We start from the raw sequence: 25,663 nt of genomic DNA, 5'->3' as shown, positions 1-25,663 counted from the left end.
AATTAAAGACCAATCAAAGTCTTACTGCTTGTTTATCTGTTAACATAATAAAAACAGTAAGATTATGAGTAAAAAAAGCAACATTAAACTACCTGTGATAACGTAACAATGTTTTACTTTTCATATTTGCACATCCTCTCCAGAGAAAATAACAAAGTTTATCAATGTGATAAAAGGGGAACCTCAGTGTCAACAACATATATTTAATTTGTTTAACATTCTGGGATGTATATAACTAGAGCTACTTTGTTATATATTGTATTATTTCATTTAGTTCAGTTAGTTAATTTTCTTACTGTCTTGGATCAACTGTGATCACATAATTTCCTCAAGGATTAATAAAGAATTATGATTTTTTTTTTAATATACCTGCAGCAGAAGAAGTTAACACAGAATATAAAGCTTTTATTACTGGAGATTTTATAAGTAACATTTGTTTCAAAAAGAACATTGAGGCTGTTGTTTCCAGCTGAGCTAATGAAGCAAGAATTTCAGCCACATAACACAGAACAGCTGACAGTTAGGCTCTGTGATGGGGTGTGCTCTCAGATACAGTGGGCGCTTGTGCGTGAATGCCACGGTCTGACATCAGAGGCTGTACTTCCTGTGTAAATTCAGCAAGTTCAACCTGCCACAAGAGCTTTTGGTTATCTATCTACACCTCACACATGTAGGGAGGCTGTGGCTCAGCAGGTAGAGCAGGTCACCTTCTAATTTAAGTGTTGGTTGCGTGATCCCTGCCCTGGCCTCTCCTATCTGCATGCCCAGGGCTGGCATGGCAACATATCTTTGAACAAGATACTGAAACTGGAGTTACTCTGGGTGGGTAAATGTTAGAAAGCACTTGGATTTAGATAAATGTACTTGTATGAATGCGTGTGTGAATGAAGACATGTTTTATTGAACACTTTGAGTGCAGTCAAGAAGAAAAGCAGAATATATAAGAAATAACCAATTTACCATAATGAATTTTATTAATAAAATAAATGATGGCTAAAGAAGGTCAGTTACCTGATGTGAACTGAATCAGCAAGTGATACAAACAGAAACTAGACTTCCTCTTTAGTATTTAATAAAATGAGACTGAAGAATGACTAAGAAAAAAAAACAATTTTATTTTGGAAAAACAAAAAATCCTGTCTGTACAATAAAAATCCATCATTATTCAAATATGTGTCACGGTCAAATCTTTTTTCCCCGCATCATCATCGTAAGACCACAAATTGTATACCTACAATATGATTTCACACACATTTAAAGACATATATTACATGCCGCTGTCACAGAAAGAAAGGCATCACCAAACCCACGCGTGTCAAATATATTTGTGCCATGTCTTTCAAGCACAATGTGCTCTAACAGTCCCACAATGTGGACAAACATTAAACAGAAGAGTCTTTTGGCAGAACAATAATAGAGCGATATAAACGTTCTTCTCACCTCTTAGTTTGAAACGACCTTCTGATTACTTTTATTAAATTACAGGCAATAGCTCTACGGTTATTTTAATGACCCGTTTTTTTGTTTTTGTTTTTTTCATGAAGACGGAAACGTGACCACACCCTTTTACATTCCAGGCAACCGTGAGAAATTGACGTTTCCGTTATGTTGTACAGTTTCTGAGGCTTTTAGCATCCGGCCAGTTTCTTCCTTTGACTTTGACCGCTGTGCGCATCTGGGAGCATTCCAGAAACAAACCTCAGGTATGCGGATGATTTTACAGATGCTGTATTTCACGTGTTCTCCAACTTTATTTAAAGTGAGAGACGTCGAGTTTTCCCCCGTTGGAGTGACTTACATTACTGCTACTGTACGCTTTTCAGAGATATAGTAGCCGCGAAAATAAACATCACATTTATCAAAATCGTATCATGAATTTATTTCAACCCCACCACGACATGCGGTTTGGTAGAAAATTTTAGTAGCAGTATTTATCACTTCGAGATCCGAAGCGCCGAGGTCAGTTAGGAACAAAGGGGGCGTGTCCACATGAAGCCCGTGTCGAAGCCCATATGGTTTTTCAGAATACCACGTTATCAGGAGCTTGCAGGGAGATTTTAAGCACATTATGGAGCCACCAAAAAATAATATATAGTGCCTTATCATGTGATTATATGCATGTATACTATGTATAGCTAGATGCCAGTGTAGATAGATAGATAGATAGATAGATTATATTAAAATACTCTATGTATCAATATGTTATACACAGATTATGTGTAACATAATGACAGAGAGAGAGACTCTTATGGTTATGGGTCATTATGTTTACATAGCCCACTGGTATGTAACCCACATGTATTATCACAGGAGGGTTGTTGTATATCTAATGACCAGAAAATATCAGTACTTCCAAAGAGCTGTTAAATGGGGGTGTGATCTGCCTTTTGGCAAAGCAATTGGCCAGAAAGATTCAACACATTCACTGTGCTTCATTTCACCATCACTATGTTGCAGACAGGTTGCAGATTCAAATGCAGGACTTGGAGAGACAGGACCTAACCTCAGGAAGCAGCTTTACTGCTGAAGTCTTTACAAAAAAAACAAACAAAAAAACATCATGATACAAAAACAAAGACAAAATAGGAGCCAGGAACTAACTAATCTAAGAATTAAGGAAGAAACACAGAACACACAGGAAAAACACAACAACAAACCAAGGGAGACCCGGACAATAAATACACATGAAAAATGAGGGGAGATCAAACAGGTGTGAAACACAGCTGGGACTAATCACTAAGGATGAGACAAGGGAAGTACAAGTTAATACAAAACACAACAGAGCAGGAAAGGTCCTTACAAATTTGACACAAGGAAAAAGGGGGGAAAAAGCAACAACACGAAAATTACTTCACACAGGCGAGACATAACAGAGGTTTGAGTAAAGGAACAGAAAAGGAACAAAACATGGATTCATTAACAGATGAAGACTAGACAAGAGGACATTGGAGAACATAATGGAAGCATAACCAAAATACGAGAGAGATTACCAACTATACAAGCTATAATCAAACCAATAAAAGTAAGAATCTCAATATTGAACACAGAGAAACCAATATGGGATTATTTGTATGTCATAAGTCGCACATAAATACCCCAACATAATTTGGGCAAATAATTTCATTTCACAGGCGTAAATAAATTCTGTGTGCATAGAACTCAGTAGCTACAGGCACAAATACACCATCAGACATGTGCGAGTATCTGCTTTTACTGGTGCTGCTGCTCTTCTCACAGCTCTGTGTGCTCAGAGAAATCCTGCTCACACAAACCATCTTACTTATGACTGTTTGGAGGTGGAGCCCAAAGGAGGAGGGGTCCTAATGTGATTGGTCACTTTGATGGACACGTCAGTTGCTGCTTTAAACCGAGTTGCAGTGTGGCAGCAACCAAACCACTGTCTTAAACTGTATTTGTTTATAATTTTAAAAATAAAGTTTACCGAATAAATTTTCAACAGTTATTGTTTGCTGTGGAATCACTGACAGCTGTCACTGGATTAGTTTAATGCTGAAGAAATATTTAAAACTAGAGGATTCTGGGGCAAGTTCTGAACCCTCTGCACTGCTGTCCTATTAATCTGTTGTCCAGTATTACATATTACAAACTCATAAAGAAGATCATAAAAAGAAGTGTGCATTGGGATCTAGCAATTAACTTTGACCATATTACAAACCCTTAAATCTGATACCAAAAAGCTGCTGAGTCTGCAGCAAAGATAACTCCACATCTGAGAACCAAAACCTGGAGCAAGAGTGAGAATATTAAAAGGTCCAAAACACAGAAATGCTGGCTCAAGAATCCAGATGATTTTTTCTTCTGACCTTATTGACACACTGTGGTCCTTGAGACTATAGGTCCTTGTAAAAGGTTTTTAAATACAGTTTCATATTCTATGAGAGCGATATATTGAATAAGTCCTCTTTTTGTTCTTTTCAGGACTGCAAGATGCTTCCTGGTTTCCACACTGCTGGCCTCCTTATTCTGATACTCTCACTTCAAAGTAAATTACAGCATTCCTGATCTTTACACATTCAATCACTTCCATGAACACCTCTGCATTGATTGTTTGATTCCTGTACAAGGTGTCACTGATGCTGATGTCATTTCCTGACATTTGATTTTAACCAGTTATTGTATTGAGTGTCTTATCTGTGATGATGGGCTCACTACAAAAGACTTTATTAGTCAAGTTTAGTCTAGTGGATCCACTGCACTCACTGTGAATATACTACATCATGGCGTAGTCATTGTAGTCATGATGTATGTTGTTCTTTTCTGTGTAAAATAAAAGTTAAACCTTTATCTTCTCAGGTCAGTCAGAGGTCATTAGTCCATTTCAGATAGTAGAAGCATGGATTGGTGATGACGTCATTTTGCACTGTTACCTGGGCCCAGTCAGTGATGTTTCAAACATGACTGTGGAGTGGACAAGAGCTGACCTGGACCCCAGATTCATCCATGTATGGCCTGAGAGACCCGACTTACAAAATCCAGCCTACAAGGGCAGGACATCTCTGTTCACTGATGAGATGAAAGATGGATACATGTGGCTAAAGATCTCCCCTGTAAAGTGGTCTGACGAGGGAATGTACACATGCTTTTCTCCAGAACTGGAGAAAAACTTTACTGTTCAACTCATTGTCGATGGTAAGTGTGATTTATTTATGTACCTTTTAATTGGCCTACTTACCTTTTTTTTGTAATGTTTGTATTGAACATTGTCAGTAGTAAAAAAGCTCATTCAGATTTGATTAAAAAAAACAAAAAACAAAATGATTCCTCCATCAATTGAAGGCTCTGCTGTTGTTGTCTATAGGTTTCCCTTTACAGCCAACTTCCTGTAAAGACCAGTGGTCAGCAACCATTACTTTTATCTGTTATTTTTTGTTTGTTTTTTTGAAGGAAAAAAGTTTATAAACTCTCTTTCTAGAGCTGTAAACCATATTGGGACCTTATATCAATGATGACACACCCTATTATGTATAAACTAGCTTATCTACATTACTGACTAGTTTAAATAGCAAAAAAATAACAAGAAAATGAAAGATGCAACAATATTAAAACAGAGGAAGAAAATATCTGTTAGCATGTTTAGGCTTTAAAGCTTCAATATTATGAAGATTCGTTTGAGTCCTACCAATGTTTTTGCAAATTAATTACATAAAGTCAACTTCTTTAAAAAAAAAAATAGAAATAAACATTAATTTAAAGAATAGCATACAGTAGCTCTTGGGGAAAAAAGAGGAAAATTTTAACTTTTTTTAATGGTGGTAAGCTAGAAAGAATTAATGTGATGTTTAGAATTTCTCTAATCCTCACATGGTCAAAAAGTATAAATTGAAAATATAGTCAAAATTAATGATGTTTTTTGGGAAATGAACAAAACCCCCAATGATAACATTTATACCCTCGATGAGTGTCTGTAAAAATCTGATCACATTTGGAAGTGTAATTTCTATATAAATTGCATGTTGTCCTATGTTTTGTGGTTTCAGGCAAAGATTTCCCTACGTATGAACTAAGTGTAAATGTCGGCATTATTGGCCCTGTCATTGGCTCTGTTGCCCTCTGTCTGATTCTTGCTGTCGCCTTCATTGTGTGGAAACGAACACAAGGCAAATTCAGTAAGTCCCAAACTGAGTTCAGTTTGTGAAACTGTTCAGTGTTGTGTTATAATAACAAAAGTAGTACTTGTTCCTAACTCTTCGGGAAGGGTATATACACACAGTGTAGTTTACAACATCAGTACAACATCCTGTTGTATTTTGTTTCACTTTTTTACCTGACATTGTAGGTAAATGTCCTAAATGCTTAAGTTGAGGTTAGTGGTAATTTGCAACCTCGACACTAGATGGCACCAAGTCTTGCACATGAGTCATTTTAGTTTTTGTTTAATATTTTTAAATGTGTAATTGAGTAAGTTTTTTTTTCTCCATTTGTGCCTTATACAAGAGGTAAGAAAACATCACTTATTACCTAATGGGTTTCACCTGATTTTATATCGAAACAGACAAAAAGGAGAAAAGCTTTGAGGATGGATCTGATCAGAACAGAAAAGAAAAGGTAATTTACTCAAAAAGGGACAACAGTGAATTCAAGGTTGCAGTCAAAAAAGGAGAAAGTGAGATTCTCTTGACAGGAAGAGAAGAAGAAGAAACACAAGATGAGCATGTGATAGAAACAGAGCTAATAGGGGATAGGGAGAGGCCAGAAGGAGAGAGAATAATTCCATCTATAAATATTGAAAAAGATTCTCAGACTACCACAAATCAAGAAACAGATGAAGAAAATGAAATGAAAGAAAGAAGAGTGAAAGCTGAAGGAGGTGAAGATGAAGGAGAGAAGATGATGGAATCAGTAAAATATTATTTAGGAGTTCAGTTTTTACCACTATCAGAAAAACAGAAAGATGAGCTCATGTCAGGAAAATCAAGTTCTATAGAATGGGGAATATATTTTAACCTTGATCAGAAGGCACAGAGTGAACAAGAAGAGCAGTTTGTGGAAGAAAGAGAAACAGAGAGTGATGTGGACATGAAGCAGCTAAACAACAAGAAAAAGAGGTCAAAGAAAAAGAAGACCCAACTTAATAACCCATGTTCAGGGTTTCCACCACAGAAGACAAAACAACCTGAAACAAACCAACAGAAAGAAGCAAACCAGAGGACACTTCAATCAGAGACAAGAATGAAAGGAGAGAACAATGAGACAGAGATCCAAACACAAAAAGACAAAGACAACCAACACCACACAAAAGAAAAACAGCAAGACAGAAATTAACCTGAGGATCAAGAAGGACAAGATGAAAAGGGGAAACCAGAGTGACGGTAAGAAGATATGAAAGCAGAACCAGGGAGTGATAAAGAGTTTCACTACAGTGCTTATCAACTTTATTTGTTAACTTAGGCTTTCAGCTTCAAGCTCTGTGCATGCTCACATAAAAGGGAGCATTAGCCACATCATTTGATACTTCTGACATTCAAATCATCAAAGAAATGGGTGCTAAAGATGTACAAGAATCATAAAAATTATAATTTTGCTGCAGTTAAAGCAAATTTCAGTTTGTTGCCAGACCAAAATAGAATTTTTTCTATTGATTAAATAGGTGCTATTGATGATCAATAGCCTACAGATGTGATTTATTAGTTCATAGTCTATAAAAATAAAAAACATCATTTCCCATCTCACCCCTGCGGGCGGTTTATCCTTCAAGCTCGGGTCCTCTACCAGAGGCCTGGGAGCTTGAGGGTCCTGCACAGTATCTTAGCTGTTCCCAGGACTGCGCTCTTCTGGACAGAGATCTCCGATGTTGTTCCCGGGATGTGCTGGAGCCACTCGCCTAGCTTGGGAGTCACCGCACCTAGTGCTCCGATTACCACGGGGACCACCGTTAGCTTCACCCTCCACATCCTCTCGAGCTCTTCTCTGAGCCCTTGGTATTTCTCCAGCTTCTCGTGTTCCTTCTTCCTGATATTGCTGTCATTCGGAACCGCTACATCGATCACTAGCGGTTCCGTCCATATATATGTCCACGGCACCAGGATATACAGCAATGACATCAGAATGTCGTTCGGACTGAGAAGTGCAGTCGGATGGCAACAAAGAGAGGGAAGGTAGTCAGAACTGAGGGGATCGAACTACCAGAAGGCAACATTGCAGACACAGAGGACAGCTACAAGTACCTGGGGATCCCACAGGCAAATGGGAAGTGTAAGTGAATGTTTATGTTTTGTTTATTTCTTATGGTGGCACAAGTGTTCAGATTTTCCTGCACCTCAGGTGATTGCATGGGGATACGGTCACATGTTATTTACCTGACGCTGGAGTACTCAACAGAGAGGTAGGGTGAGTGGGGTTTTTTTGCAAACTTTTCTGTTGACTGTCATTTTAGCACATCATTTCACTTCACCTTTCAGTCCTACTCTCAAACAATTTAAGTTAATACATGCGCTATTTGTTTTGATTAATAAGTTAGCCAAAGGAGGAGATAGAAGCCACTGACATCAAGACAAGGAAGCTCCTTACCATGCATGGAGGGTTTCACCCCAAGTGCAGCACGCTGAGGCTGTACGCTAAGTGGAAGAAAGGAAGCGGGGAACTAGTGAGTGTCAGTACCACAATCCAGGATGAGACAACTAACATCCATGAATACATTGGGAAGATGGCCCCAACTGACAGCGTGCTCAGTGAATACCTCAGGCAGCAGAAACCCAAGAAAGACGAGGAACCATCATGGAAGGACAGGCCCTTGCATGGTATGTACCACCGGCAGATAGAGGAGGTGGCTGAAATCCAGAAATCCTACCAGTGGCTGGACAAAGCTGGACTGAAAGACAGCACAGAGGCACTAATCATTGCAGCACAGGAACGAGCTTTGAGCACAAGATCCATAGAGGCTGGGGTCTATCACACCAGGCAAGACCCCAGGTGCAGGCTGTGTAAAGATGCCCCAGAGACAATCCAGCACATAACAGCAGGGTGCAAGATGCTAGCAGGCAAGGCATACATGGAACGCCATAACCAAGTGGCCGGCATAGTGTACAGGAACATCTGTGCCGAGTATAACCTGGAAGTCCTGAGGTCAAAATGGGAGATGTCCCCAAGAGTGGTGGAGAATGACCGAGCTAAGATCCTGTGGGACTTCCAGATGCAGACGGACAAAATGGTGGTGGCTAACCAACCGGACATGGTGGTGGTAGACAAACAGAAGAAGACGGCTGTAGTGTTCCCAATGACAGCAACATCAGGAAGAAGGAACACGAGAAGCTGGAGAAATACCAAGGGCTCAGAGAAGAGCTGGAGAAGATGTGGAGGGTGAAGGTAACGGTGGTCCCCGTGGTAATCGGAGCACTAGGTGCGGTGACTCCCAAGCTAGGCGAGTGGCTCCAGCACATCCCGGGAACAGCATCAGAGATCTCTGTCCAGAAGAGCGCAGTCCTGGGAACAGCTAAGATACTGTGCAGGACCCTCAAGCTCCCAGGCCTCTGGTAGAGGACCCGAGCTTGAAGGATAACCCGCCCGCAGGGGCGTGCTGGGTGTTTTATATATATATATATATATATATATATATATATATATATATATATATATATATACATATATATATGAATCATTGAAAACCTTAGAGTATATTTAAAACCAATACTCTGAAAATAACCTGTGTTAGACCAGGTTATGCATTCAGCTTTCAGTGATTTAGCAAAAAACACGACCACTTTCATGACACAGAAAACTCTGAAAAACACTCTTCAGTAACCCATTAAATTTCACATGATTCCCCTGATGTTGATCATGAGAATATCATGAGAAGAGAAAGTCATTAAATGTAACAAAGACCAGCTGAAACTCCCGGTGCTAAAAGACCCACACCGAGGAAAATCAGACCTCAAAGAAACAGTGTAGGAGAAGGTATGTGTCATGAAGGCCAACAGGAACCAATATAAGTTTAGAAAATATCTTAATATAAATATCTTAATCACTGTTAACCATGGCTCTAGTTCAGCTATATTGACTTATTTTTATAATAATTCCATTTATTAAATAAATGCAGTATCTTTCTGGACACCACTGACAGTATAAAAGTTAGATGTAGCCACTCTGACATCATCTATGGTTCTATTTTGAAACGCAACATTAGTGTTTTCACTCACTGTCAAAAATTGGATGGGATGAAGAGGGACTAATGACTTGTCACTTACAAGTTGTTAACTAATGAATAAAGGATGGACAATCCTCCTTTTTGAAACATATAATGAACATGATTAATGAAATAGGCTCTTTAAAAAAATGACAATATAGCTCAAAATGTGTAAATGAGCCCATGAACTCAGCATTAAAGTGTTTACAAAGGTCATATCAAAGAGCCATTTTCCACCGACCTCTATAGAAGTGTTTTCATAGTTACAGCTCCTGTCATCTGGTGGCCTTCAGACAAAATGCAGGTTCAAAGCATTTACACACTGGCTTCATTTTTTGAGCCAGAAACTGCATCATTCTGTTATACCATCAATGCTGCAGACACATCTCTCAAGGCTTTAATTCGACAGTTTTTTGTCAAATGAAATGGCAGCTCCACAGTAAAATATATGAATTAAACCAAAATGTGATTTGCTTTGATGAAAGTTTTGAGCTACTGATGGTGTTTTATCATGAGGTCATCCCTTGAAATTACTTTGAATGAACAAACTTGTTCAAAAGGCGTTTTTTGGAATTATTTGCAGGTTTTAATGTATCCAGCGTCTCCGTTGTTTATTTTATTTTATCTTATTTTTTATATGTGACTGCCAAAGTATGTGCCGTTACTCTTCTAATAAAAATCTGTTTCTTACCAAATCCTGCAAATGTTTCACATTAAAAGCCTTGTTACATTTGTTAAATGAGAGAAGATGTGACTGCCTTTACTGTACAGCAGAAAGGCAAACAAAAACAAATTTACTTTGTTTGTACTTCGTACTGTTTTATAGGAACTGGGAACATGTAAGCTAGAATGTTTTCTGACATGTTAATCTCTAGATGTTAATGATCATACATATTTGTTATACGTTATGTTATGTTTCACTACTGTTACATTGGTAGTGAAAGTTGTTGTTCACTTGTTTAAGTAAATAAAGCCATTACTGGAGTCACTGTGAAAAAACTAATTTCTTAGATGTTGATTTTTATTTCTACCTCTAATGATAATATTTGATATTGAGTGCAGAAAGTATGAAATGATGTGGATGATTCATTCGGAGTCCCGTCAGTGCAGCTTAAAGAGTCTTGAGCTTTCTTCTAATGTAATTATTTCCAGGTTGTCCACATGGTGGCACTGTAACACAGATGTTCCAAATACTTTTTTACTGCTTGCCACCAGGTCACATTATGTAAAGTTTGTGTTTTGTGATGTGTGTTACATTCTGAAGTATAACATGTTAGGCAGTTATTGTGTATAAATACATTTCAAGATATCAAACTCAAACATGAAGCTTTCCAATCTTTTCTCTTTTAACTTTTGTTTTAACACCAGAAAACAAAAAAGCTAAATAACAAATATCATTATGTGGTAAGATTAATGCAACTTGAACTATATGCCACCGCAGAAATGGGGCATGGAAACAAATGCAAACAGTGTACCCCACTAGAAAATGGCCACCCTGCTACAGGTTGAGAGCAGTGTACCAGGGCCCTAAGTGCTGAGGACCACCCAGCAGCCTTCCAGGCTAAATTCTATCAGTCCCACCTTTTAACAGTACCTCCCTTATTGATCGTGGCATTTGTTATTTCTGGGATTCTTTTTAGTAGCATGGACAGTAGTAGCCTGTAATTTCAACTTTAATAAGTCAAACTTACTGGAGTTTAGACTGTTACCATTCTGATACTTTACTTCATTGCTCACAAATACTGAGCCATGCTCTGAGTAACTCCCAGATCATGGCTCATACTGGTGACATGAGTAGGCAGAGGTTGGGTGTGGGAGGATAGTGTTTGTTAACAGTCCAAATGGACCAGCTGTTTGTTAGTCTGGAGGTGTGGGGCCTGAGGCGCCGACCAGAGGGCAGCGCGTCAAACATGTGGTGGCCGAGGTGCAAGGGGTGCAGGTGACCCCTTGCACCTTGTCACAGATGATGGATCATGTAAATCTAGACTTAGGATGATGTATCTTGTTCTATCTGCTGCCTGTCAGTCTGTGCCTTCACTCTTGGAAAGATCCTGATGCTGAGATGATGCAAAGACCAGCTGTACCCACTAAACTAAGTTTCATCTAATCAGTCTGACATTCATTGACTCAGTGTGTTGATGCTACTGCTACATACATGTGTAGATGTTACTAGAACTGAGTTTGCATTGGTCATTGTTGATGCTGCATTGACAAACAATGTTTAGGTTTGAGGAAGAGTGACAGAAGTATATTCACTTCACAAACAGACTTAATGTTTAAACCAACTTGTTTAACCCTCAGCAAAAAGACAAACCATAAATAAAATTAACTTTAGACCCTCCTACTATCACACACACCTCTTCAGGGAATGATGATGATATTTTCTGGGTTAGAACAGATTGAGAAACACAAGTTAAAAAGTATAACAAGTGAAACATCTTTTTAGTTTTGAAGACCCAAGATTACCTCTAAAGTTACCTCGATAAATGGTAAATGGCCTGCCCCTTTCCTGATGAGTGCCCCTTTCTTGAGGCATTTGTCTTTTCTTTTTTTATGTGTGTATGTGTGTGTGTGGAGTCCTGCCTGTGCTCCTCAACAATGACATTTAACTGTTAATCACAATTTTGCTAAATAAAAGGATCTGGCTTGCATCAGTCACATGACTACCATTAACCAGTGATCGCCCTTGACGGCAGAGCACGCTGGTTACGAGCCGGGAACGAGCTCGCAAAGAGCACGTGCATCTTTTGCAACCTGACCTGTGCGGTGCGGAGCTGTAGGAACGGCACAAATTATTTGCGAGAGGCAGACTGGTGCACAAAAACCAGTAAATAGGTTGCACAGCATACTCTATAGTCTATAGCACACAGGAGTATTAGCTTATTATGTACACACTGGTAAGTTGTCTTGTGGTAACTGACGAATTGAAACAAATGAGCGTGCTGTGTGTGTAACAGCACAACAAAACTGGTTCTTGATCAGCACCATGATGAAAACCTGTGGTCATAGTACATACAGTATTCTGGAGAAGGTATAAACTGTATGTACATGTGTGCATGTGTGTTTTATTGGTACAGATTTTATATAAATATCAGGCCAAAATGGATGTGGATATCTTTGATTTGATGGGATTGAAAAAAACAAACAAACAAGCAAAAAAAAAAAAAAACACAGTTTAAAGCAACTGACTGTTCAACAAGTACAAACACTTCAAAACGTGTCAATAAATTGATCAGTTCCATGTGTGTTTATGTGTGTTTGTTGTTGTAATTTTCTTGTTTGGTTTTTGTATCATGCATCTGAAACATGAGGTCAAAACTTTGATTTTGAAGATAAGTCAATCAACATTTTAAGGTGTAGATTCCTCAAACCTCAAACAGCCTCAAAGCCCAAATTCATTGGAATAGGAGAAACCATTATTTTCTGTAATAATTAACTTTTTGTTAACAAGGTCAATAATAAGCCTAACGGGATGTCATTTCCCCAAGATTCTGTGGAAAATGGAGGACAAACAATGTTGAGTAAGAGCCAGATCTTCACAGAAGAAACAGTTTTTAAATTCAAAGTCATTCTAGCCCTTTCATGCATGAATTATGACAACCACAATCAGGATTTTTTTTCTTAAGTATGTTTTATTCATCTTTAGGCATGAAAAAAAGATTTTTGAACTTCATTTTTTAAACATGTACTTTTCAAAGAGTTTTTTTAAAGTATCCTGCCTGAATGACTACCGTCCCATTGCCCTGACCCCCATCATCATGAAGTGCTTTGAGAGACTTGTCATGGCACATGTGAAGAGCAACCTCCCCTGCTCACTGGATCCGCTGCAGTTTGCATACCGGCCGAACAGGTCGACTGAGGATGCCATTTCAACTGCACCTCACCTCTCCCTTTCCCACCTGGACAAGAAAGACGCCTATGTCAGAATGCTGTTCATAGACATTAGCTCAGCATTCAACAGCATTATCCAGCAAGTTGGGACTGAGCGCCTTTCTCTGCAATTGGATACTAGACTTCTTGTCAGAGAGGCCTCAGTCCGCCCGAATCGGCGACAACATCTCCAGCACCATCAGACTGAGCACAGGAGCTCCTCAGGGTTATGTTCTCAGCCCACTGTTGTTCACTCTCCTGACACACGACTGCACCATCCTACCCAGCCCTAACCAGATCATCAAGTTCGCTGACAACACAACCGTGGTTGGACTCAACAGCAGCAATGACGAGTCAGCGTACAGAGATGAAGTTCAGTGGCTGGCATTCTGGTGCAGTGAAAACAACCTGTCACTAAATGTGGACAAAACCAAGGAGATGATCGCCGACTTCAGGAAGATTCGCTCCACTCACACACCACTCAGCATCCAGGGTTCCACGGTAGAGACTGTTAACAGCATCAAGTTCCTGGGAGTTCACATCTCAGACGACCTCACCTGGACCACCAACACCACCTCCATCACCAAAAAGGCCCAGCAACGCCTCCACTTCCTGAGACGCCTGAAGCAAGCCAACCTTCCTCCTCCCATCCTCACCATGTTCCACAGAGGCACCACAGAGAGCGTTCTGACCAGCTGCATCTCCATGTGGTTTGGAAATTGCAAAGTCGGCGACCTCAGCCAGCTACATCGGATCGTCAAAGCAGCTGCCAAGATCATCGGAACATCTCTCCCTGTGCTACAGGACATCTTTCACAGGCGCTGCATCAGCAAGGCGTCCTGCATCAGGCTTGACCCCTCACGTGGACCCTTTTCTCTCCTTCCATCCGGCAGACGCTATCGCAGCATTGGGGCCTGATCCTCTAGACTGTGAGACAGCTTTTTCCTGCAAGCCATCAGACTCCTGAACTCACTACCGGCTCTCCCACTCCCCCCCACCACACACCCACACAAACCATTAACTGCCTCTATTCTACTCCACATACCACTGCCTTTGTAAATGCAGATGCTGCTCTATCGACAATCCTACTTTCAAGAATCCTGCTAATGTTGGTCACTTTAAATCACTCATACTGTAAACTGTAAAGCTGCTACGCTGGTCATCTTAAACCACTTCAAGGTCACTTTAAATCTCAACTGTAAATTGTAAATTTAGACTGTTATTGATCCTTTTAACCTTGAAGTGTATATTTATTGCTTTTACCTTTAACTTAGTCTTACAGTGTATATTTATTTCTTACTCCTATATTGTTGTTTTTTGCACTGAATGGAACTGGAGCCTTGTTGTCTCATCTCTCTATATACTGTACTGTATATAGCAGAGATGACAATAAGGTTTACTTTGACTTGACAAGATTTAATTTTTTGATATGACAAAAGGTAATTTAGAAAGCTGTACACATCTGAATAAATGACAGGTGCCTAGGAGGAGAAAAGATTTGTTAAAAACATGATTATGGCCTTTAGACACTGTCTCACTATTATTTTTATGGAATTACAGTGGCCATTGTCAGGTATAAATAAACAATGTTCACACAGTCACATATTTACTCCCATCCACCAAGGAATAATACAATCCGCCAATTGGGAAATACTAATGTTACACCCCTCTAGTTGGCAGGAGGAGTAACACAACTCCAATAAGTCGGTACAAGTGTTGTAGCAGATAACAGTTTTAATGGGTAATTTCTCTTTCAAAAAAGAACGTCTCCAAGCCATACAACAATGTGGGGGGAGAAATGGACCGTTGGGTTGTGCCAAAAAAACAAAAACAAAAAAACAAAAACAAAAAAAACCCCCCAAAGGATCAAATCAGAACCTATCTGAGCTTTACTACAGGAGGAAAACAAAGAAGAAAAAAAGGTCCCAATCCTCAACTCACAAAATAAGGTCAAACAATACATGGGTGGCCCCAACCTTCTTACCTAGTGTATTTAACAGAAAACATCCTACGTGTGGAAATGTACAGGGTTCTCCAGACTTACCTAGTCCTCTTTCTCCCACCACAAACTTTGCACAAACAAATCAAATGCTCCAGGACAGCACAACACATGTACCAAATGATCTTTAGCAAGCAAGGAGGAAAGAGCCACCTATAGCCACAAGTGAGTTTTCTTTTATAAGGGTGTCCTCACTCCTGGTTGGTCCATTCAAAGCCTCCTCCCTCCAATTAGCTGGAGATTCCCAAATTGGCACCAGCCTGCAGTCTGTGTACCTAGGGAAAATGGCAAGCAAAAAGAGGAAAGACAAAAAACAGAAAAAGCAGACAGCCTGCAGACATGTAACACCCCCACCCTTACAAGTCCAAACAAAATGTTTGGAGCTTTCAAAGACAAAAAATAAACAGATTACAGGGCATGGGACAGTGAATCAGCTAAGACATTTTCTGTCCCTTTGTTATGGCAGATTTGAAAGTTATAATCCCAGATGATTAAAGACCATCTCATAATTCCTAACCGGTGGTTGTGATTGCAGCCTGCAGACACGTAACAACTAAGTATTAGATACATCACCAATGTGTACTATTAGTCAAATAATTTAAAGAAAATTATCTTTAAGTTCGTAGCAGACCCTTTGTAGAGTGTCTTCTTTTATTTCTTTTCATTATCAGCCAATAGTTTCAACCTTCCAGTGAGAAAGTTATGAACAGCTCTAAGATCAGTGTATATATATACACACACTGAAACCAGTAATAAAACATGCACTTGTATATCCTGCAGTCAGTGGATGCTCTCCAGAGCCTATACAAGTTGACTAAAACTACACTTCAGGGTACTAATAGGTGGATGACACCCAATGGAATGTTTGGCACATTACAATTACTGTGTCAACACTGTTTTAATGCTGTGTTAACAACATCTGCTTGATTTTAAAAAATCATTGCCGAGAACCTGGATAAAGAGTGTGGAGAGAAACCAAACTAACTGACATCTGGAATCTGAATGAGTGAATAGTCCTGTTTGCATAACCAGCTGGTGATAAAGTGCTAACTGAATGAAAGAGAAGTGTCTATATTTAAATGTATGCGATTATAATAACAAAAATATGATTGACTGAACAAAATGTCAATTGCAGAATTTAATTCCACCAGTTCCACCATATTTAGTTTAGTCTTGTATCTGTGTTTCCCATACCTGCAAACCTGGATCCAATTTTGACCTGCCCTACACCCACAACAAGACATTAACTTCAGAGGTTTTTAGGTCTGGTTGGGTATAACAGGTGTGTTTAATGGTAATTTCTTAATGGTGGTAATGCCAACCGTTTGCGTAGTCCAGCTCTGCCTTTTGCGTGAACCCTGTTCTAAAAATCCACAAGTTAACGAAGCCCTTCAAGCTGGATGTTGATGCCAGTTCCACTGGAGGCAGAGGACTATTGCTATAAAATAGAGTAGATGGTATAAGACAACCCATGTCTTACTTCTTAGGCAAGTTTAAACAATGCTAATTGCCCATTGATGGTTATGTTGGTTCCAGTGCCGACCCAGTAGAAGCACACTGATCATAATCATGATTGTTCTAGGTCTCCCACACCTGACTGCTAAAACTCAACAGCATTCTGATCATTTGAGGAACCTCGTATCTGGCTCCAGCAGCAGGTACTCCTTGCCAATTGGCCACATGACTCTGAGAAGTGCATAGCTGCTGGATTAGTGCTGTTTTTGCTAGATGAATTTAGGAAAGTTAAGATAAAAGTGACAAATTTGTTAGACCTGTTTGATATTGTAAAATAAATTACTTTGACTGCACAGCTAATTTAACTGGAGGCTTAGTCAATGGTTTTCTCTCCTGACACTTTGTGTTACACTCCACTTGGGCAAATGTAATAAAAATCCCTCAGTGGATTATTGCTTTTAAATCTCTGAGTCTTTGTGAATAAATGAATGAATGATGGCACTTTAAGTGTGAAACCACCTTGACTATGTACTTTATAGTATCTTTACATGAATAATCTATAAAACAAATTGATCCATTTGTTTTCTGTTTTTTGGTGAGACTCAGAATATATCGCAGACAGGTCACAGGCAAAAGAGTCATCCATTCACTCTCACATTGGCATCCCAGTCTAGAAAGTAATTTTGAAAATAACAGACATCACCTAAACAGTATATAGGATAAAGGAAAAAAATGGGCACAGTATAGGGCAAGTCAGTAACATGTTGTCTTCTTGAAAGGAATGGAAAAGTGCACAGGCATGCTAGTGACCTAATCTCCATAATATCCAAAGAGTCAAAACTTTATAGTTCCGGATGTCCTAACTTAAAATAAAGAGCCAAGAAATTGGTCCAGACATGCGTCACAGGCAAATGACAAGCATAATTCACAAAAAGCAGCAGGTGAAATGGATAAACAATCACAGCAGTTTCGCAGAAATGTGTCAAAACTGCAACAGATGCAACAGTTTGTAAAGTCTGTGTCCTGGCTTGAAGTTGTACCTGCACACAGACAGATACACACAAACATGTCAGTGCCATCCAAAATGACTTTTTCCATAATTTAATCATTGTAGTTAATGTATCTATTTATGTAATAATAACTACTGAAATACAGACTTATGACAAATGGGAGAATAATGTAACTGTTAGTGTGAATCATCCAAATCAAATGTATGCATAATCAGCATCATTAATAATCACACATTCATCTAAAAAAACAGTCAAAGTTAGCCAGAGATGAAAATTGCTTCATATGAGTGAAATGTAGAAGTTTTGAGAAACATTTACCAGCTTGTTCATGGTCATCCATTCCAACCAAGGGAAAGACAATGTGATTACAATGTCAGAGTAAAGGTCATCTTGAGGACCTGAAAGGAAATATGACAGGAGCAGTTAAAACAAAGCAAGCCAAAAAAACAAAAACAACAACAACAAACAAAAAACAAACAAACAAGTAAAACCTTTACTTAACTGCTACAAATGTCAAAATGATAAGAAATATATATAAATTGAAAGTTCTCATCATTGTAAATCATATGTATAATCTATTTTCACATGTATACCTGTGCAGAAAGGAGTTTAATTTTCTAAGTCGTAGAATTTAAGCCTGCTTCAGTCATTTGTACCATGTTACTTTCTTTTGTTGAATGATATCATTGTTAGAGTACAACCACATTAAATTACTACATGTTCTCTTGTAGTTACATTTAAATAAAAAACAACTGATTAGATGCCTAAACTGTTCTTTGACTGTGAAAAATGACAACAGAGAAACAAGAAAGAGAAATACATGTAAAAGTGTGAATATGTTTAATTCTATTTATTTAGTTGTTTTCTGTTTCCTTTTATTAAAGTATTTTCGTACCTACATTCTCAGATGGCGCTGAAACAATGTTCACTGGAGCTGTTGGAACATTGACAGAAATAAAATATGATGATCCACAGTCAATTTTTTTTATCTTATTGAATTACTTGTAATGTGACATTCAGTTTAGAATTTAAAAGGCTATCAAATGTGTGGCAAAAATTATGATAAAAACTTGAAACAAACCAAAAACAAACAATAGTTTAGTCAGGTATCAGAAACATCAAAATTATTGATTTAAGTTAAAGAGAGGGTGAAACCTGAGCAATACATCGGTATGACCTTTGTATTAGTATATAGCAAAAACACATAACATACCTGTTGATGCAACATAAATGTGAAGTTAAATGATGAATTCCATCACTGACATCATTATGCTTGGTAAAATCAGCGTGCTGGCAGTGCTCCACTGTCTGTCAAAAGGAAGTGATTTAAACAGAAAAGCTACAAGAGAAATTGCAATGTTACCTGTTTAAAGGAATCTGGTGAAACAGCTATTGGTTGAGACCAGAGCTGTTGAAATTATGGTGCAATACTGGAAGAGGATGTGAGAGAAGGACAGAACACATAACAACAATCCTCAGTGGATCTTGGAGCAGACCACAGCAACCTTCTGAACAGAATCCTATGACCACCACTAGCAGACATCCAAGAAAGGGTCCCCAGGATATAGAGTTAGACAGCACCAGGCCCTGAACTGATTCACACTTACTGGCTAAAGAAGCTGACTGCACTCGTGAGTGTCTATCAGCACAAATGAACCAGCTGCTATTAGGCCAGAATCAGAACTGTGATCTCAATGCACTGTGGTGCATATTCACGTGAAGATTTTACGTACAAGATATACACCACAGTGCATATCTTGTACGTAAAATCTTTTATGTATTTCCATATGTATGGGCATAATATTATATGGAAAGAGCATAACAGAGAACATTTAATCAACATTGCTTCAATGATGCTGAAATTATCAGTGTTTTGCAAGTGTCTTTCTTAGCACAGAAACTCCAACAGATCTCTTGTAACTTTAGATTTGTGTAATACTACATTTAATGCAAGACAAGTGGTGACTGATTTTCCTAATGTGTTTTCTGTTTTGCCTGGTTTTTAGCATATATACTTAAAACGCTTTGGTCTTTATGCTCAGTAAAACACTATCTATGAATTCCTTTCTTTATATTTATATGACATATTCCTCCTAGATTAAAGGTGCAGAAGAGCACAAATTCTCCTCTACTTCTAAATAACAATGACCACTTACATTGCTCATAGTTAACAGAACTGTTAGATAAAAATTTGATTATTGAGGCTTCAAGATGGCAGATTTTGACCGCTCCTGATCATAAGTGAGGAAAACTCCACAAAACTCCACAAACTCGATATAATAGTTGTTTTCATACTGTCAATGATATAAAATGCATGGAGGCAGATGTAAATCGACACAGAGGGGGTTACAAAAGTTACGGAGAAGCAAAAGACACCATACAGGATAATAACAACGAAGCTAGCATGAAAAAGAGCAGGGAGCAAAACAAGGAAAACAAGCTAACAATGGTTACAGCAATCCAAAACTTAAGTGATCATTTCCGAGAAATGAGAAAAGAAATTAAAGAAGATCTGAATAACCTAAAGGCCAAGATAAACCAGAAGCTACAAGATGTCATCGTGGATATCCGTAATCATGGCACAAGGTTGACTGAGGCAGAACGGTGTGTGAACAAACTCGACAGTGAACGTAGATCTGAGAGATGCGTTACAGTTTTTCTCGATTGGTTTGGCTCATTTCTTGAAACCGAGATGACATTCTCAAAACCATAAGGTCATTTGGCCAAACAGTCTTACAGTGCTGCCCAACATTATAGCTCACTAGCAAAATCAAATATCTTTCCCCAAACTCTTCGTCCATGCTTCAAAAGCAGATTCCGTTCCCATATAAAAGGTCAGTACAGTCAAAATAGCACAGATCCTTCTCAATTGCCTTGGCACATGTGCATTCATTTAGTGCTTTTGTCAGAATATCCTGGATGGTTTAGCACAACACCATGGATCCCCTGCAAAAGCTCATATCTCTCCCAAAAGAGTTTATCCATGTGTCAAAACTAAATATCCTTCCCATATAAATAGTCAATGCCCCCAAAATGCATTATACCTTTGGCATTGTTCAAGCACTGCAAGTCAAAATGCTTAGACGTTTTGTCACTGAGGCACAGGTCTAGCAACAGAACACCACTATGAATAAAACCAAAAGATTTTACAGTAAAATCAGCCTCCAATAAACCACTCATACTCAAGGAAACTGTAAACATTTTTATTCGAACAAAGAAATGTTAACATTAGAGAACATACTGTGAAAAGAAAACATATACAGGATTCTGTAAATGTGAACAGTTATAAACACAAACAAAAAACAAAAAAAACAAAAAAAACTCTAGCCTACCATACTGTAAATAAAGTTTCAGAACTATAGTACAGTAATATTTTCAGTGGTCGCCATTGTCACCCTCTCTTTCCTGGCCACCATCCTCATCCTCCTGGCCATCGACGTGCTGCTCTCTGTCAGGCCATAAATTCTCATCCACATCGCAACGGATATTTTTCGCATGCGATGCAGCGAGGGAAGAAACGGCGTGAATGTCTCAACCATCCCCCACATTGATCCCCTGTGATGTCCTCACATGCAGCATCCATTGCATGCAGCAGGGCCCTCTGGTCTTGAGCCTGATGCTCATACACCCTCCACCTCCAAGCTGAAAAAAACTCCTCAATTGGATTTAGGAAAGGAGAGTAGGGTGGAAGAAACTCCATTAGCATCCGGGGATGGGTGGTGAACCAGGTTCTGATGTGTGGGCCGCGGTGGAAGTTCACATTATCCCACACAATGACATAATGTGGTAGCTGAGGTCCTTCTACACCTCTCTCATTTTCTGGGATCAGATCAGTATAAAGGTGGTCCAAAAAATTGAGGAGCTTTTGTGTATTGTATGGCCCTAAACTGGGAATGTGTGTGGCCACACCTCTTTCTGATATAGCGGCACACATTGTTATATTTGCTCCTCGCTGGCCTGGGACATCCACAGTGGCTCGGTGGCCAATGATGTTACGGCCACGCCTTCGACCTTTGGCCAGGTTGAAGCCAGCTTCATCAACGAACACTAGGATGTGAGGGGTTTCGTTGCCTTCTAATGCCATTATTCTCTACAATAGAATAGAAATAAATCTAATCAGTCAAGTAGAGACAGATACTGCAGGGAGGATCTAAAGTACTGTACAAACAGGGAGTGGAAAACTGAAGACAATTTCTAGGCAAAATGCTCTAGTCACACAAAGCTGGATTCTGAAGGTGAAAAGGATAACGCAAAAAAAAAAAAAAACAGTGGTAACCATGTCTTACTGTAATAGTGTTACAATGATAGACAACCAGTAGTTGACTTACATGCACATACTGGTACTGCAGCCCTTTCACTCTGTCAGAGTTTCTCTCAAATGGTACCCTGTAAATCTGTTTCATGGTCATCTGATGTTTCTTCAATACCCGGTCTATTGTGGAGATGCTGATAGAGTTTATATTTTGGAACATTACATTGTCTAGCAGGATTGCATTACGAATCTGTCTCAGTGTGATGGCATTATTTGCAATGACCATGTTGCATATTTCTCGTTCTTGTTGTTCACTTAGGAGTTTTCTTCTGCCACCCACTTGAGGCTGTCGTCCAATCCTAGACATACAAGTCAAAGGTCAACACTGTAAATTTGTTACAAAATGAGTTACCAATGTAATTGTACTGCTGTCTTATGGTACTAGAAGTGTGATGCACTGCACAGTGACTGGAATACTATTCACAGTATTTTCTCCATTTTTTGTCTTTGTCATTTTATAGTATCATATAACATCACATGACGATATTACAGTACTCTAGGCCTACACACACACCAACACTGAATAGTTCAATAGCATAGTTCTGTACCTGTTTTCCCTGCGAAAGGTTTGGATGATGGAGGAGACTGTAGACCGAGGCACATTAGGCTGCACTCGGCGACCTGCCTCTGCCATTGTGAGGCGATGGTTTATAACGTGGTCAATAAGGGTGGCCCGGATTTCATCTGGGACATCATGGTGCCTCCGTGCTCCTCGGCCTCTTCCCCTATTCCTCCACGCATTCTCACTCCTCCTCTTCCTCTTCTTCTTCCTCCTCTTCCTCGAGCAGGAAGTTGCTGTTGTACTTGGCGAGGTGCTTCCATGTTCACACTGCAAATGAAACTGGCCCCGGCCAAGCTCTGTCTATATACTTTTGGCAGCAGTCATGATCATAGACAACACCTGTCAGGTATCTGAACAACCTGTTTGATTGGTCACCTGAGATGTGGGAAACTGCTCCTTCGTTAGTTCTAATTTCACCTGATTGATTGTCAAGTACTGTCATAACTTTATCAAATGTTCCAAGATATTCTTTCATGGTATTATATCTTTGACTAATTTTGACAGTTGAACAGACAATTGTGCATATGATGACTTACACAATGAAACCATGCTGATATGTTTTGGAGTGAGTGACCATTTCACTGAAAAATCAACTAATCAGTTTAGATCGGCAAGATCTATTTATTTGGAAAATGTGCTAAATGTGGGCTCATTGTGCTAACACTAGCTACTTGTACATAATCATTTGAAAAGAAGCACAGAGTCACTTGAGACATGTACTAAAGCATTTGCAATTTGATTAAACCAATGAAAATGACATTCTGTTGTGAACAATTGCAAGGTGGTTTGGAGATTTGTCCATGTTATTTTGAGAATGTCATCTCGGTTTCAGGAAATGAGCCAAACCAATCGAGAAAAACTGTAATTCACAGCCTGGATCAGCAGAAAACTCTCCAGACCAAAGTCACGGACCTGGAAGGAAGATCGTGCCGCACTAATGTGCGTATATGGAATTAAAGAGGGCTGGTGAGGAAGAGGGTATGATTGCATTTATTAACAGCTTCAAGAAGAAAGAACTTGGTCTTCCGGAAAACGAGGATTTAGAGATTCAGTGTGCTCGATCACTGAGACCAAAGCCGCAAGATACAGTCATTACAAGGTCTACTCTGGTCAATTTTCAGAGGTATGACATAAAAGACAACATTCTGAGAGCAGCTTGGACTAAGAAGATTTCTTGTAGGGTAAAAATATCGCATTTACACACGATTTGCCGACTGAGATTAACACAAAGCTCAAAGAATTCAAGGACATAAGAAGAACAAAAAATATGTTTTCAGACACCACACCCAGCTAAAATGAGAATTCATTGGGACAGTGACCCACACCTGTACAAGAGTGTATCAGAAGTTGCAGAGGATATGAAGAGGGGTTACCTGGCAGAGATGCCACGCCGTATGGACATCAACTGGGAACCAGTCCTCACCCAATGTGCACACTGGGATAAGGACTCTGAACATGTCCGTGAAAGGCTTCATGGATTTCACAGACAATATATATAAACCATCTTGTGTTAAGTTTCAGTGGACAAAGTGGCCAAAATGCTTTTTATTTTTTTATTTTTTTATTTTTTTTTACTCTACAAGTACTGTTTTCTAATCTTAGTTTATTATAATAGAGGACGATGTGTGTAACCTCTCTACTACAGCTTACTTAAGATTTATAAGGAAATGCCTATATCACATGCTGGCACTGAATGCAACGCCCCCATAACATATTTCCTGTTTACTTTATATCAGCTTTTTGTTTTTGCAAAAAGAAAACACACTGTTCTGATCAGCACTGAGAGGGATGCTTAAAATGCTCAAAGGAGAATGGAATGTAAATGGACTTAACAACACTGTTAAGAGGAGTAGAGTCATGTCTAAGATAAAGTGGGAAAAATACAGGTTATATTCCTCCAAGAAACTCATCTATCTCAAACAGAGCATGAGAAATTAACGAAATTTGGATTCACAAATACAAGTCTCTCCCAAATCTCCCAGACTACCACCTTGCTGCTCAATTCATAATAGCCAAAATGGTCTGATGATGCTTGTGAGGCTTGATGGAAAGAAATGGAGAATATGTGTGGGGATATTCCAATACAAGCCCTGACAGGAGATCAGAAACTGACAACAGCTTGTCAGAAAGAATTGAGCCCCCAGGCATTAACACAACAATTTAAATGGCTAAATTACCTCCTCATCATGTCATGAAGTTCTCCAGAGGCCTGGTAATGAACTAATTATTTGATTCAGGTGTGTTGACCCAGTGTGATATCTAAAACCTGCAGGACACTGGCTCTTGAGGCCTGGAGTTGGACGAGCTAACGCGTTAATGCAACTTAATTGCGTTAGTTGTGATGACAGCTTTTACGCATTTAAGAAATGAACCCATCAGGAGCGCAGACCGACTCAAAAACCTTGAAATGTCTCTGTCAACGTATTTTGGGCAGTTTGTTCAAAGTTTGTGCATTCCAGATTGCATTAAAATCAGTGATTCTCAGACTGCTTGATGTTTTTTTTAATTATGGTTTGTTTGTTTTCTTTTTTTTTCCTTAAAAAATGGGTAAAACCTTCATTTAAAAACTAACTAATAAAAAAAATGATTGTTAAAAAAGCTCTTTCCTTGTATCTATGTATTTATGTATTTTTAAAAGAGAGAGGGATTACTAACAGAGGTAAAGACTGAGGTTTTACGTTTTCACCTTTTTTTAATGTTTTATTTTTAGCTACCTGTAAACTAAAGCCAGTGTTCGGTTCTTCTTCCAGTTCTTTCACTTGTTGGATTTTGTATTCAAGTGTTCCCCGCACTCTCCCATACACTTTTATGTTGT

The 25,663-nt window shown here is 39.0% G+C and overlaps 1 protein-coding gene across 2 annotated transcripts; it reads left to right on the top strand.

Annotated features, from left to right (window-relative positions):
* Positions 1-1,576: 1,576 nt before the first annotated feature.
* Positions 1,577-24,025, top strand: LOC120433164 (myelin-oligodendrocyte glycoprotein-like). 2 transcript variants are annotated; one of them, XM_039598934.1, is made up of 5 exons: positions 1,577-1,703; positions 3,940-4,003; positions 4,315-4,650; positions 5,499-5,627; positions 23,681-24,025. In XM_039598934.1, the coding sequence occupies exons 2-5, from the start codon at positions 3,949-3,951 to the stop codon at positions 23,803-23,805; spliced, it is 645 nt and encodes a 214-aa protein (XP_039454868.1). In that variant the 5' UTR covers positions 1,577-1,703; positions 3,940-3,948; the 3' UTR covers positions 23,806-24,025. The 2 variants fall into 2 exon arrangements, with proteins under 2 accessions (XP_039454868.1, XP_039454860.1); XM_039598926.1 differs by lacking the exon at positions 23,681-24,025 and adding an exon at positions 6,014-7,197.
* The last annotated feature ends 1,638 nt before the right edge of the window (positions 24,026-25,663 follow it).

The sequence above is a fragment of the Oreochromis aureus genome, linkage group 3 (genome assembly GCF_013358895.1).
Source record: "Oreochromis aureus strain Israel breed Guangdong linkage group 3, ZZ_aureus, whole genome shotgun sequence".
Taxonomy (NCBI): Eukaryota; Metazoa; Chordata; class Actinopteri; order Cichliformes; family Cichlidae; genus Oreochromis; species Oreochromis aureus.
This window is presented reverse-complemented; position numbering and strand designations above follow the sequence as displayed.

Bases quoted from the DNA above. Each gene is read 5' to 3' on its own strand.
- LOC120433164 (XM_039598926.1), top strand. From the start codon at position 3,949: ATGCTTCCTGGTTTCCACACTGCTGGCCTCCTTATTCTGATACTCTCA. The intron at 4,651-5,498 runs GTAAGTGTGATT...TTGTGGTTTCAG, and splicing joins TGTTCAACTCATTGTCGATG to GCAAAGATTTCCCTACGTAT. The intron at 5,628-6,013 runs GTAAGTCCCAAA...ATATCGAAACAG, and splicing joins ACGAACACAAGGCAAATTCA to ACAAAAAGGAGAAAAGCTTT.